This window comes from Perca flavescens, chromosome 6, assembly GCF_004354835.1.
Source record: "Perca flavescens isolate YP-PL-M2 chromosome 6, PFLA_1.0, whole genome shotgun sequence".
Taxonomy (NCBI): domain Eukaryota; kingdom Metazoa; phylum Chordata; class Actinopteri; order Perciformes; family Percidae; genus Perca; species Perca flavescens.
Genome location: NC_041336.1, coordinates 23919176 through 23933124, shown reverse-complemented (window position 1 = coordinate 23933124; position 13949 = coordinate 23919176). Strand labels below are relative to the sequence as shown.

The window sequence follows — 13949 nt, the reverse complement described above, 5'->3', positions numbered from 1 at the left end:
AATAAAGTAAAGAAAGTGTGGGATACATGGCCTCATGCATCCTGTTGATACATAAGCAATAAACAAGAATCATTCTCAGCCACAACAGAGTGTCCATAACACATGTGCAGCAGGTTATATAGAAGGTTGCATATCAATACCTGTAAGTCAAGGATCACTTCACCATATGCTGAGATTTCTGGCTTTCCAAACTTACTTTCCATCCTCACTGTCCATCCCTTCTGTTTTGGAACAGACACCCATATGGGATTTCAAAACAACAACAAAAAGCTCCAAGTGACTTCCTTGAATATTAAAAAATATATTGAATATATTTAAAGTTATGTGGAAGTACAAAGCGCCAAGTACAAAGTTATTTTAATATTAGGCAACAGTCATTTCAAAAACATTTGTCAGGTGAAAAGCAGTGCATTGAAATTCTGAGCTTTAGCACGCTGCATCCAGAAAGTCAACATCTCCATCTGGTGGAATCAATACAAAGGTGCAGACTGTGCTGCTACAAGCTTGGGTGGCCGTGGAATCTGACACAAATATGTCTTTCTTACAAAGGTCTGTTGATTGATTGTCAACAGTCAATAAAACAGTAACTTTTAAGGGAAAGGAATTTTCTTTTTCTGAACACTCACCGGTGTCTGCCCAATAAAAGAGGATGTATTCTAAATTGATTCTATGGATAATTAAAGTTAAAAGTATAGACAACAATACAATAAAAAATAAAATCCATAATATACCTTCATAGTAGAAAAAGTAAGTTGAGAAATAATAGAAATAGAAAATAAATAGGAAAAGAAAATAATTATTTATTAATTGATAGATTAATTTGTTAATAAATATTTGTTTAAAGATAGCTACTTAGAGATTACTGTAGTGGGTTTCACACAAAATGTAGAGATACAAAGGGATGCCACACTGTAAAAACTTAACTAAAAGAAGACATGGCCAGTAGGCCTACATGTGAAGGAGTAAAGCAGCTGTCCATTTATCACATGTACTGTAGGGTCCTGTAAATGAAACAAAAAGTAAACTAGTAAAAGTAAAGTAACTTCTTAGATTAGTTGCAGCTTCAAATGGCTAATTTAAAGCGGTGAGGTTTGTAAAATGTACTTTCAGTACTAATTTGACTATAAATACTGCACTACTTTGCTTAATAACAGCAGAAGTTTTGGGGTGATATCTGATGTAGGCTTAAGTATTCTAAGTGATGACACCTGTTCAATAAAACATGTAGGTTTTTATGCCTATATTTTGATCGGGCAGTAATGCAGTGACTATAGGTTTGTTTCACCTATAAGACATTTTGACATGTCACAGCAGGAAACTCACAGGTTTAATAATGGCTGAATTCCATTTAGCTGCAACAGTTTCAAGGTTCTGGCATTGTTCATGCTGTCACACTGGCACAGCTTATTAGGACACGTGAATCGAACACAACCATCGTTAGTGTTATTAGTAACACTTGTGCTTTTCCTACAATGACAAGCCAAAATGTTGGCTGTAAAGAAAGCCTGTGACTTTATTTTTTAATATATATGGACACCATTCAAAAATTCCAACACAGGATCACATGACCTAGCCATAGCATTTTTCAAGTACTACAATCTCACTTTTTTTATCACTTTATTCTTTTTTTGAACTAGTGTACTGACTGAACAAACTGATCAGGAAGGCTGGCTCCGTTATTGGCTGCAAACAGGACACTTTTGAAGCTGTGGTGGAGAGGAGGTCACTGAACAAACTGTTATCTATCATGGATAACCCCGACCACCCTCTCCACCCCACACTGGTCCAACAGAGGAGCACCTTCTCTAAGAGGCTCCGACAGCTTTGATGTCGCACGGCCCACTACAGGAAATCATTCCTGCCACAGGATCAAACTATTTAACACTTCTTCACTGACTGACAGATAAGTGCAGTTGTGAAAGAAAATCACAACTGCACTAATTGCAACTTGCACAATAGGTTTGTTTACCTACAGCTTCATTAATACTATTTAAACAGTTGTACAGTTTTTATTCCCAACTTATAGATTGATTTTGAACTATTTGTTCTTATATTCTATCCTATTATTATTTTATGTATATTGTATTCTCTTACTTCATGTATATTCTGTATGTGTGATGTGTGTCTGATATTTAGTCTGATATTTATGCCCTCTCTAGAGCCAGTGTTTGGTTTGTCTGTTCTGGGCTACTGTAGAAAATAAAAACATAGTTATGATTATTATATTGCATTTCTGCCAATAGATCCGCTAAATCCTACACACTTTTGCAGACATGTTGTATCAAGTAATCATTTAGCAGTAACCCTCTTAATGTTGAAAATTCTTCAATAGCACTTTACTCTGTTGACAATTGAACAAGGCCGGTGTCTGTGGTTGAATGTGTTTCTTATGGTTTTATCTGTTGCACAAGACTTTGTGTCCTGTTTGATCAAATGCCAGTGTGTCTTCAATTAAACAGCAGGTGTGACCTTAATTAAACTGGCAGAAATTCTACCTGCAGATAGACTCAATACACGTTTAGAGCTATAGGATATAAACTGTTGTCATATTAGATAGTTATTACCAACAGAGTGCTTTCATTTTAATGGTGACACTAGTCACTCAAAACCTCAAACACACTATTATGCAAAAAGAAATAAAATAAAAAAAGGCAGGTTAATTTTGTTGACATGGTCAAATCTGACACATCAATCAGATGAAATGATCACAACACATGCCCCAAAATATTTGACTAATGGGGTCACTGGTGAAATAGGCTAGCAAAAAGAAACGATAAAAAAAAGACACGCACATCTCAGTGCCTAATAGTATGGGTGCTGTGTCAAAGACATTTCATTTAAACAAAAAGATCCACACACCAAGTAGCTCCCGTTAGAATAATTTTAATGCTGTGTAATGTTTCCAGCACTAGGTTATTCCTTCCTCACACTTCTTTGAAATAGGCTAGCATGCCAAAGCTTAGTCAGGGTTAGTATGATGTTAAAATGGCTTCCGGCTGACGTGAGGCTGAGTAAGACCCATCTGCTACTCTCTGCTTATCAGCCACCCTTAAATGGATTAAACCTGCTGCACACACAGTTCTCATCTAGCGGTGTTTACGTGTGTTCAAGCAAGTTGTGGCGTTATGGCCTTAAAAAGGTGCACGCAACGCAATCTGCTGTGTTTCCGCTCAGTCATATCACATGTCTTAATATATCATAGAGAATCTAGGGAATATCCTGTATGTGACAATAATTGTTGTATATGAAGTGTCTGCTGCACGCTGAAAGTCGCTGACACAATGTTAAAGATACATCACTGAGGGGATAGCACTCATTCATTTACCCACCCTGATTTTCTGCAGCTAATCCCAAAACCTTTGACCAGCTGCCATCACGAGGAAAATGTCAGTTCATTTAAGAGCACTTACATCACATTGGACAAAAAAACCAAAAAAGAAGCAGCTTTTAAACTTACTTAGCTTTAAACGTATGGCAAATGTAACTACATGGCTTAAATATTCTCACCTGTGTCTAAATGTAAATAAAACTGTGCATGTTTTTTTACAAAGACACTCCGCATCTGACTGTGATCACAAAGTCTATGTGTCTGGTGAGAATATTCAAGTTGTTGCTCATGTCAAATATCTCAGTATCATCCTTGACTCCACCTTGTCTTTCAAAAAACAAGTGAAAAAAGTAAGGCAAATAACTAAATACAATCTAGCCTGTTCTCTTTTTTTGAAGATTATTTTTTTGGGCTTTATTTTGATAGGACAGGTAGGGTACAGTATTTATGAAAAATTAACTTGTATTTTTACTATTCTACCATCTAATTAACCTGTGCTGTATTAACGCCTCCCTCATGAGTGATGTAGCCTATTTCATCTTTTTATTACTGCTTGTTACTGCTTTGCATGGTTGAACGGTGCAAGAAGATGGCTCGGGTCTGTGTTGCTTGGCTGTGTTTTGATGCTTGCGTGGCTTCTTATACTGAATGGGGAGACTGTTGATATGTAACTGTGCTAATGTCTTGCTGCTTAATGTAGCTCTGCATGGTGTACTGAGAAAGCTTATGTGTTGCTCTAGCTGTCTGTATGGTGTCTGGTTGACTTCTGTCTGTATAGTTTAACCTGTACTAATGTCTTGCTGTTTCCTGTTGCTCTGGTCTAAAATCATCTTGCCAAAGGATTACAGTTGAAAATTAGCTGGCTGGCTAACACTGGCACATTTACAGAAATGTTAATAAATGTGTGTTGTCCTTTATAAAATAAAGAATAAGAATAACGCAAAGAAAGTAGTAGATGTGTGTTTACTCTAACCAAAACAACGCTGTTTAATAAATCTGCAAACCTAAGTCATAGAGAAAGTAATAAATCATCAAACCCCTCACATAAAAATAAAAAAAACTGCTAAAAACCAAGACTTAAATATTAAACTTTCACAAAGATATGACTGGAATGAATAAAACATAGTCTCAAACAACTAGTCAACTGCTTTGTATCTGAAAATCTTTTTATTTATTCTTCATTCTACAACTTTTGAAGTACTGCTATCCAGAGTTATTGTACTTGTTAGCAGGAGGGTTAAGGTTAACCGAACTTCAAGGAGCTGAATGTTTTGCTGTGAGGAACAGATGGCACAAAGAGATTAGACAGCTGACCTGCTCCCGGTTTGGCTGATGTTATTGTGACTCCACTGACGCCAAAAAACAAGCTTTACCTGTGATTTTAATGTAAGTTCCCACCAACAAAGCTGATAACAGGAGGCATTTAGTCCGATTTAGTTCCAATAGTTTAATTATTTTTAATACATTTCAGTTGTCGCGCATTATACATAAGTATACCTTATTCAAAGCTGATTTTAAGAGAAAATCTGTTTATTAAATGTCTAGAAAAGAATTTCAATTCAATTCTGTTGATCATCTATCCTGAATATTTTGCTCAAAGTATCTTAAGATGCATGAAAACTTCACAGTGTAGATGTTAATTCCCTTTGGAAATACAGTACTGTCTCTGTGGGAATACAGCAGCCTAAGGTCGGCTTAAAATAGTAAGGTTTAGTAAGGTAAATTAGTACAGTAGGGCTTAGACACAGCTCAGTGTCAGAGGATATATAAACCAGCTCAAACTAATAGCCTGTCAGACGCATTAAACACTGTTGCTCTGAGGTCGTCATTACTGCAGGACTGGCCTAAAAGTACAAATAAGAAGAAAAATATTTGCTGCAAAAGAAAAGAGGGGTTTAAGAAACAAAGATCTACACAGGACATCTGCTCTGCATCTACTGCACATCTCCTTTAGCCTACCTCCGTTGTGGTTTACTCTGCATCAGTAGCCATGGAAGTGGACGACAATGAGTGTGAATATGTATTTGAGCCCCACATCACTGTAAGTATCCCAATGAGCTTCAGTTAAACTTGCTGCTAGATTCACTTCTACGGGTGTAATCCTTGTGCATAGTTAAATGACTTGTATTCTGCCTGGCTAAACGTACAGCGCACAGTCGACTGGGTGTAATAATATGTGCATCAGTATTTTCAGCCACACACACACAAAGTTGCATGTATTAATTATCTGAATGTGTGATTGACTCTGTTTGTTTTAGGAGGAGCACATAGAGACTCACTATGGAAATGTCCACTGCATCATGGTAGGAACTCCGAGGGCAAACCACCCTGTCCTCCTGACATTTCATGATGTTGGACTCAACCGTAAGTTCCAACTCTCAGCCCCACAATAATGTGGCGTTTGTAATGTAATGCACACAGATAAACTGTAATATACCTATATACAGGTGGGGGAAAAAATCTAACCAAATGAAAATCACTGCTGTAAAAAGGAGAAGTTGTATAAATATCTTGATATCCAAATGAAGGTATATCCCAGCTATTTGATTTTTTTTTTTAAACAGCAGTCTGTTTATATCAGCTAAGCTGAAAACTAGATGTCCACGGTGCGTAAATACAGCTTGTTGGTTCATTATGTTATGTAAATCCTCTTAGCTTGCATGGATGCGTAAAAAGATCCTTATTTATATTTGAAATCCTCTAAAACAACAGTTTATTTTACACTTTAATCCATTTGTACATTTTGAATAACGCATATTTAAGTGATATTGTTTTCTTTTTTCTTGTGTTTTCTTATTTTATCTTTCATAATCCTATCACCTTTTATCCCTTCACAATCAATGTAATTTTTGTCCTCTTATAGACAAGTCCTGTTTTGAGACACTGTTCAACCACGAGGACATGCGGGAAATCAACAGCTATTTGCCTGTTGTCCACGTTGAAGCACCAGGACAACATGAGGGAGCCAAAACTCTGCCTTCTTCGTCAGTACACTTTTTTTTACTCTCAGTCTGAAATGTATTTACATGTCGTGCTGTAATATTATCGTTGTTTTATAAAGTAATAAGTGAGTGAATCCCACACCAGCTGATGGGTATGTTGACTTTTGACCCCTCAGATATATTTACCCTTCCATGGACCAGCTATCTGAAGCACTGCCCGCTGTCCTCAAACACTTTGGGTGAGTTAATCTGATACTTAACAAACACTTTTCAGTTGGCCTTTCATTAAAGATTAGAACATTTAATGTCAGTTTGGACCTTGTGATTGTGTGCTTTACAGGTTGCGTAGAGTTATTGGACTTGGAGTTGGAGCTGGAGCCTACATCTTGGCTAAGTTCGCTGTGAGTTACAATCTCTAAACCTCATTTGAATTTGAGACAGGGTGAGAGAACATAGTTTTACACCCAGTTTGCAAAAATATAAAGTTAACATCTTTTTGTTTTTTGTGATAGTTTTTTGGGCTTTTATGGCCTTTGATTGATAGGATAGTTTGAAGACAGGAAAAGGGAGAGAGAGGTGGGAAGACATGCAGCAAAGGGCCGCGGGTCAGATTCCAACCTGGGTCTCTGCCAGTGAATCAGCTTAATTAGGGCGCACACTCCATTGGGTGAGCTAGAGGTCACCCCAAAGTATAAATCTTTAATCTTGCAAAGACATTCGCTTGGTTGTAGTTCCTCCTAGTGTACACTGGGCAAATACGTAATTCAGATCTATGCCAGAGTTACTGATCAGATATTTCCTTTGCAAAGCTACACAGATACAATTACACATGTCTCCTAAGTCCCAGAGGGGGGATGAAACTCCTATTCGAAAGCCACGGATGAACTTAAACCTACATTGTGTAATTTTTTGAGTTGATTCTTAGCAAAAAAAACTTTGTTCTTTCACAAATATGTGCTCATTCATGGGTAATTACTTCCACCAACTAATCAAAGTATTCTCTTAAGCGTAGAATCTGCCATTCAGAATCATTCAGAATACATATGAGCGAGAATGACGGCTGCCATGTTGCGCCTCCATCTTTAAAATACACGAGCCAAAGAGGGACTTACCTCCGCCTTTCGCCCTCTTACACTCAGAGGCACCGTGACGAATGCCAGGTGGAGATTACTCGCCAGGGAAGCGAAAAAGAGAATTATTAAATTCTTACACAATGTAGCTTTAAGTCTTTAACAGCAGCCATGCTATCCATAAAAAAAACGCTAGATGGGGAACAGCTAGATTGTTTCCATGGAAGAAACTGATGAAAATGTATGGCTGCATAGAAATCAAGGATGTGATCTGTTTGTCCAAGAATAACATGACATTAAGTTGTAAACACGCTTAAAAATATATGAGAGAACTGCTGAAAAACATGGCAGCAAGTTTAAAAGAGTTATTGAATATGATCTCATTAACTAGTCTTCTCTATGTGTGTGTAGCTGAATCACCCAGATCTGGTGGACGGATTGGTTTTGATCAACATCAACCCCAGCGCTGAAGGATTAATTGATTCTGTTGCAAGCAAGGTGAGCAGTGTGGTGTGGGATGATCATCCACCCTGTATGTTGAATAAGATCAACATCTATTTCAAATATTGTGTTACTTTCAATCCATACAACCGCCTGTATTGATAGATATACATTACATTTGATTGTTCCTGACACTTCAGCTGCTATGCGTTTAGTGACGCCTGCTGTATTTGTCCCATGTTTGCCGCTAGAAGAGTAGTGAGAGTATTTGTCCTTGTGATTGGTTCTCCATTTGGCGATTATTTTAAACCTGCTTGAATTTCAATAAATCAAAGGCTATCTGACTCTAGCTGTATGTAATTGTGTGTATGTTTTGTGTGTGTGTTATAGCTCACCGAATGGACCCACACTCTCCCGGACACGGTCATCGCACATTTGTTTGGAAAGGTAAGTTATCAGGCTTACTCTACAGTGATTTGGCTTCAGTTGCCGTGACAACAAAAGGGGAAACATCTTTAGAAACTTACTTACTTACTCTTACTGATTTTTCAGGATGAGATCGAGACCAACCATGACCTCATAGCTACTTACCGTCACAACATCACAACAACGATGAACCAGTCCAACTTGACTCAGTTTCTCCACTCCTACAACAACCGCAACGCTCTGGAGGTGGAGAGGCCTATTCCTGGAGAAAACATCAATTTCAGGACCCTCAAGTTAGTACAACCACTGACATTTAAAGAGAGTATAACAGCAGGGTCTTTAAAATGAATATTTGGATGTTATTTCACATATTATAATACCCTTGTTGATGGTAAGAAGTAGAAAGCATCAGACAAGGTGTCAATCATCATTGCATCATTGCAGCAGGCTCTGTCAATCCTAACTATGTCTTACTTTTTCTGCCTATTTCACCTGCCTGTCTGTTGGTTTACAGGTGCTCCACCCTGCTGATCGTAGGAGATAATTCTCCAGCTGTGGAGGCCGTGGTCGACTGCAACTCTAAACTCAACCCCACCGAGACCACTCTGCTCAAGGTAACCAAAAGACTGACTGACTTATTTTTCAAACCTTGGACAACATATCGTCAGGGCTGAAAACCTGTGAAGAATGATGAGTGATCTGTTAAATTAAATAATAATATGAGCACAAACAGCTTTGCCCTGGATGGTCTGGCAAAGCGAGATAAACTGAACCTAACACCAGGTAAAGGTTTTAACGCAGACTGAAGCCCACACCTGACCTTTCTTTGCACTTTGCTCTTCTAGATGGCAGACTGTGGAGGACTTCCTCAGGTGGATCAGGTACGCTGTGACATTTTGATGGCTACTCCGCTGACAATGTAGAATCTGCACTCCTGATTGGTTGGAAATATATTCAATATTTTTAATCTTTTGTCTCCTCAGCCAGCCAAAGTGATTGAAGCCTTGAAATATTTCATCCAGGGCATGGGATACTGTAAGTCACTATTGGGCTACTTAACCCCAAACTATCTTAATCTTAAAGGGGAACTATGCAGTTTTTTTTTTTTAGCTTAATTTACCTTAACTGAACAGCTTTGGAGTCATTTGAATGGTTATATGACTTTTTTTTAGTTGAATGGTGGCCATCTCGCTCCCCCCTAGCGCCTCTGAGCGGAAAAACACCCTTGCAACTTTCGGCCGGTGAGCCGCCAGCCTCAGCGTCAGGAAGTATCGCATAGGAGCTGCCAAATGTCTATTCCGAAGCTGTAGGGGGAGCTCTATAGAGAAACCTGCGAGCAAAAAGCGAGAAAACAGCAAAGAAATGGCCAAAACTGCATAGCGCCCCTTTAAATTAGAGCTATTACGTCTCATATATCAGTAGTGGAAGTATTCTCATCTCTGCATTTGCCACTCTCCGTTCAGCTATGCCAGCTACACAATTCTTCCTGTGTTTATTTCCAACAAACCACTGTTAAACATCTCTTCCTGTATATGAGAGGTTTGCTGTTGAGAGCAGAAAATGATAAAGGCATTTATTACAATAAGTGGATTTAATGTAGGTTGAATCAATATTTTACTATATCAGGTGGCAAAACTGATTAAATTAATTCTAATGCACCTTAAAGGGTGATGCAGAATATTACAAACCTATTTCTCCTCTTTCTCCAGTGTCCAGTGTCAGCATGACCAGACTTCGGTCACGGACGACCTCCAGCTCCAGCATCACGTCCATGGATGGCCCTCGGAGCCGCGCACACACCAACGAGCTGCAGCATGAACATACACACTCACGCGGCACCGAAGAGAAGCGCGGGCGCTCACACACTGACACCCCAATGGAGAGTATGTCCAAAAGTAATGTGGACCACATTGTCTCAAAGTCCAGTGAAGTGGCATGCTAGAGCGCACTCTGCACTACATCGCATGCGCTTAAATCAAATCATACCTCATTGTATCTACTCAGACAGCTTCCCACTGTCATGCCCTGTCATCTGCACTATCTCTAGCTGAAAGGTCACAGGTCGTATGTGACTTTGCTCTATGTAAACTCTGTCTCCCTATTCCTTCATCAATTTAACCATCCTTTCCTGCATCTCTCTCTTGGCATCATTCCTAGTTTCTCTATCCAACTGCTCTCATCCTCTCTGAACTGTTACTGTATGTCATCCTTCTTTACTATATGTTTTTTTTTCCCTCACTGTCCCTATTCATGTCCTTGTCTACTTTCAAGTTGAAATGTATTCTTTGAAAATCATGTAATACACAAATGCATATTAATGTATAAGGAATGTCAGTAAAACGTAAAGACAGTATAAAAAGTGCAAAAGTGTAAAAACTGTATGCTCATAACTGTAGGAACGTGTATTTATTATTCACAACTGTGACAGCTGTGTGTTATTAACTGCAGGAATGTTTTATAGACATAGACGTTACAGTAAATTAAATTCAATTAAAACAGAGGACTTCATGTAAGCAGCTCTTATGCTATCAGTGATTAAACTTTTTACTGTAAATAATCAGCTAGCTGGCCCTCATTTATTCTAACTACAGATAAAAACAGAAAAATCTGACCTGCCTAACTGCTTTTACTGTCATCAAAAGAGGCCTTATAATTGCTTTACAACTTCAAAATGTTGGCTTTAAATGACAAAAACAACCAAATAGGATTGTTACAGTGACAACCACAACACAATTCTGACAAAATATTGCTTTCAGCACTCTGTTGTACATAGAATCACCATTCACTACTATTCACTATTATTTGATTGGATTAATTGGAATAAAAATGACCATATATCTGGTTCTGCTATAGATTTTGATCCTTTTTTAAAGAAAAACTGTCCATCATGAGATAATTTCATGTTTTAAGTGACAAAGAAAAAATATTTGAGATGAAAGTTGGCGAGATACAGGCATTATTTCAGACTCTTCAGTATTTCTATCCCGAGCAGTGACCCAAACATCGGTAAATGTTCCAGCACCTTTAGGTGCTTTGTTTTCAAAGAAAAGGGTAATCTGATTACACACAATCTTTATATGTGTCATGCCAAAGGTCTATGTCATCCATCAACATGGTCTTTTTTTTGTGATTCATATCATCACATGTCAATTACTGGTGGTGTGATGAAAAAACCACCTCAGACAATCACAATTGATGATTTGTCTGTGTACGCTCTCATCCACTTTAGATTGTATTAAATCCCCAAAAAATGCTGTTCATTAACTCATTTTGCAAAGACATTGTACTTTCTGTAAACATCTGATGATACTAAAGGCTGACATGTAAACATTACATCAAACATGTTCTGCGTTAAGACAAACCATAGTGTACCACTTCAATCTGTCCACTAGATGAAGCTCTATAACCTCTTCTGTTCTCTTTCGCTTTACATCACAGCAGTCATGTAGTCATAAAGTAGGCCTACCACTGGGTAACCTTATGTAGCCAAATAACATTCAAGGCACTGTGCTCATTCCAAACTGCTTTTATGTATTTGGCAACTAAATTCAAATCATATAGAAATCAAACGTATGTCCTGGATCTGCTCGGTTTTTAATATCACTTCCTTATGGTTCGTGTCTAGCCTCTTGTTCCTGTTGTAGTGGAAATATATGTGTGATACATAACATCAACCTACAGTACACAGTCGGGTTGATCAAGGTTGATTGGCATTTTCCTTTCTCTCCCATTGTGTTTAATTAGATTCATCTGATACTAAACATTAATATGTTTTTCCCAATAGCTGCCAAGCTGTGTGACTGCCAAAAGTGTAAATGTGGAGTATACTGCTGGCCCAGCAGACACCATGTAACTATGACCTCATGAATTTTAATCCACCTAAGTGTCTTCCTCCTTGTGCCATAATTTGCATCACTCTTTTGTCTGAATAAAAATAATCTTTTAACTGATTGTGTGTCTGCATTTGTGTGTATGGATATTAGCTGCATGCATTAATGTATTATTTGTGTAGGTGGGACTGTGTGTAGGCCCGTCAGTAGATGGATTGTTTTGGGATGTGACTGCAAGACAGTGGAGACACACAGACAGCATAACGGCATCAAAATCACAATAATTTTGTTTGTTGGTGTGTGTGTGTGTGTGTGTGTGTGTGTGTGTGTGTGTGTGTGTGTTTATTTCAAAGCTTCTTTTGTTTAGCTTACATTATAATACTATGATGAATAATGTATGACAGAAATCTCTGAAGATTTCATTTTAAACACGAGACATCAGCTCCAGCACAACTGGGGGTTCTTACATGTGTCTTGTGTTTCCTATTATTTCACTATGCTTTTGTGCGCTGGGCTGCGTCACAAATACACTAAAACCTGCAAATTTTCATCCACTTTGGTAGACATTTGTGATTTAACATGGGTTTAATGGCTGCCCTGCCAGCACAGTGATTACTAGCCCAAAGTGGGGCTGACATTGTGGAGAGCAATTTAATTTCAGCTTCACTCAGTAACATATTGTACAATGGGATAATTACTATTTTGTTCATAGACACGATTTATATTTTTTTATGTTTATGTCTGGTAAATCATGTGGTATGGTCACATAGCAGGTTTCCCCTTTGGTGTATGAAATTAGTCAGGATGACATAAGCTCTAATTTTATTTACTTTTATTTCTACTTTGTTATGCTATTGTTTAAATTGGTCTTTTACTAATTCCACTTCAATTATGAATAATAGTTGTTCATCTATAATCTGTATCTTATGGGTATTTTTTTCTTTTGATCTATAATCAGCATTGGTTTATTAAGTTTATCATAATGTGAGCACTGTTATTTTCCATGGTTTTATGGACATTTCTGGCTAGTGGGTCTTTGTAGTCGACCTCAAGGCTTGTTAGAATTGATGAATTCAATTAATAAAATGTTCAAACAAAAAGCATGGAACTGGCTATATTATTTTCTCATGTTGCATAACCTTACAATAACTATTTATTATTCTCTGTTTAACCAAAGACCACACAGTCATTTTTGTTGATAACCATACTGTAACATTTTGGGTAAACTGAGATTGGAGATCTTTACCCTCCATGACATCATTTGACAAGATAAATGGAGGAGAGGAGGGTATTGTGATCTTGGGGTCTTACATTAAAAAAAACATTAGGGGACCCTTGGTGTAGTACTGGACACGTAGGGGCCCCTCTCCTCCTGCCAATGAGTCCAGCCAGCTGCAGCCATGTTGGAAAAGCTCAAGCTCCAGCACTACTAACAGCTAGCGTCAGTGGACACCCACTACCGGGCACGGCGCTGTTGAGGACAAAAACAGACAGGGAGAGGGACTCATAACGGAGAGATACAGCCACCAAGCCGGTTCTGATATCAACGGGTTCATACATTTTCAAACTTACTGGCTGGAAAAGGTGGCCGGTTACGGAGAGTAACTTTAGGTGCGGCCGGGGCTCCAAGGCTAAAGCGGGTGAGTATTGATCCTTTAGGGGGTGGGGGGCGGATTAACGTTAAATGGGAATTGCCCACCGTTAGCTGAGCTAGCTTAGCATTAAAGGGGGTAACGCACACAGACAATGGGGTTAACGCGAATGCAATACGCGGGGGTGTGTTTGTAGGAGCTGGTATTATGATGTACGATAAAAAATATCGGGGACTGAATGAAATTAAATGCTGGTCATTTTGACACCGCGAAGTCATTTGTATTCCTAACAGACCGACAGTGGTGCAGTGGCCGAAACC

At 38.4% G+C, this 13949-nt stretch overlaps 2 protein-coding genes across 3 annotated transcripts in view; both read left to right on the top strand.

The window, feature by feature from the left end:
- The first annotated feature begins 5318 nt into the window (after positions 1-5318).
- On the top strand, positions 5319-10149 carry LOC114557366 (protein NDRG1). The gene is made up of 12 exons (XM_028580796.1): positions 5319-5369; positions 5587-5692; positions 6192-6312; positions 6447-6509; positions 6611-6671; positions 7752-7838; positions 8172-8228; positions 8334-8500; positions 8722-8821; positions 9053-9088; positions 9191-9242; positions 9917-10149. Exons 1-12 carry the CDS (start codon positions 5319-5321, stop codon positions 10147-10149), a joined length of 1134 nt encoding a protein of 377 aa, XP_028436597.1.
- A 3265-nt stretch (positions 10150-13414) lies between these two features.
- LOC114557222 (focal adhesion kinase 1) overlaps positions 13415-13949 on the top strand; it is a 70777-nt gene continuing 70242 nt past the window's right edge. Inside the window, exon 1 of one of the 2 annotated variants that reach the window (XM_028580594.1) lies at positions 13415-13677. The gene's annotated coding sequence lies outside the window, so the exon portion shown is untranslated. The remainder of the gene's footprint in view (positions 13678-13949) is intronic. The other variant, XM_028580596.1, reaches the window with a different exon arrangement.

What these genes read in the sequence shown, in the direction of transcription:
- LOC114557366 (XM_028580796.1), top strand. Translation starts at nt 5,319, where the DNA reads ATGGAAGTGGACGACAATGAGTGTGAATATGTATTTGAGCCCCACATC. An exon ending in ATCAATTTCAGGACCCTCAA is followed by an intron (nt 8,501 to 8,721) that starts GTTAGTACAACC and finishes GTTGGTTTACAG; the next exon opens with GTGCTCCACCCTGCTGATCG. An exon ending in CCGAGACCACTCTGCTCAAG is followed by an intron (nt 8,822 to 9,052) that starts GTAACCAAAAGA and finishes TTGCTCTTCTAG; the next exon opens with ATGGCAGACTGTGGAGGACT.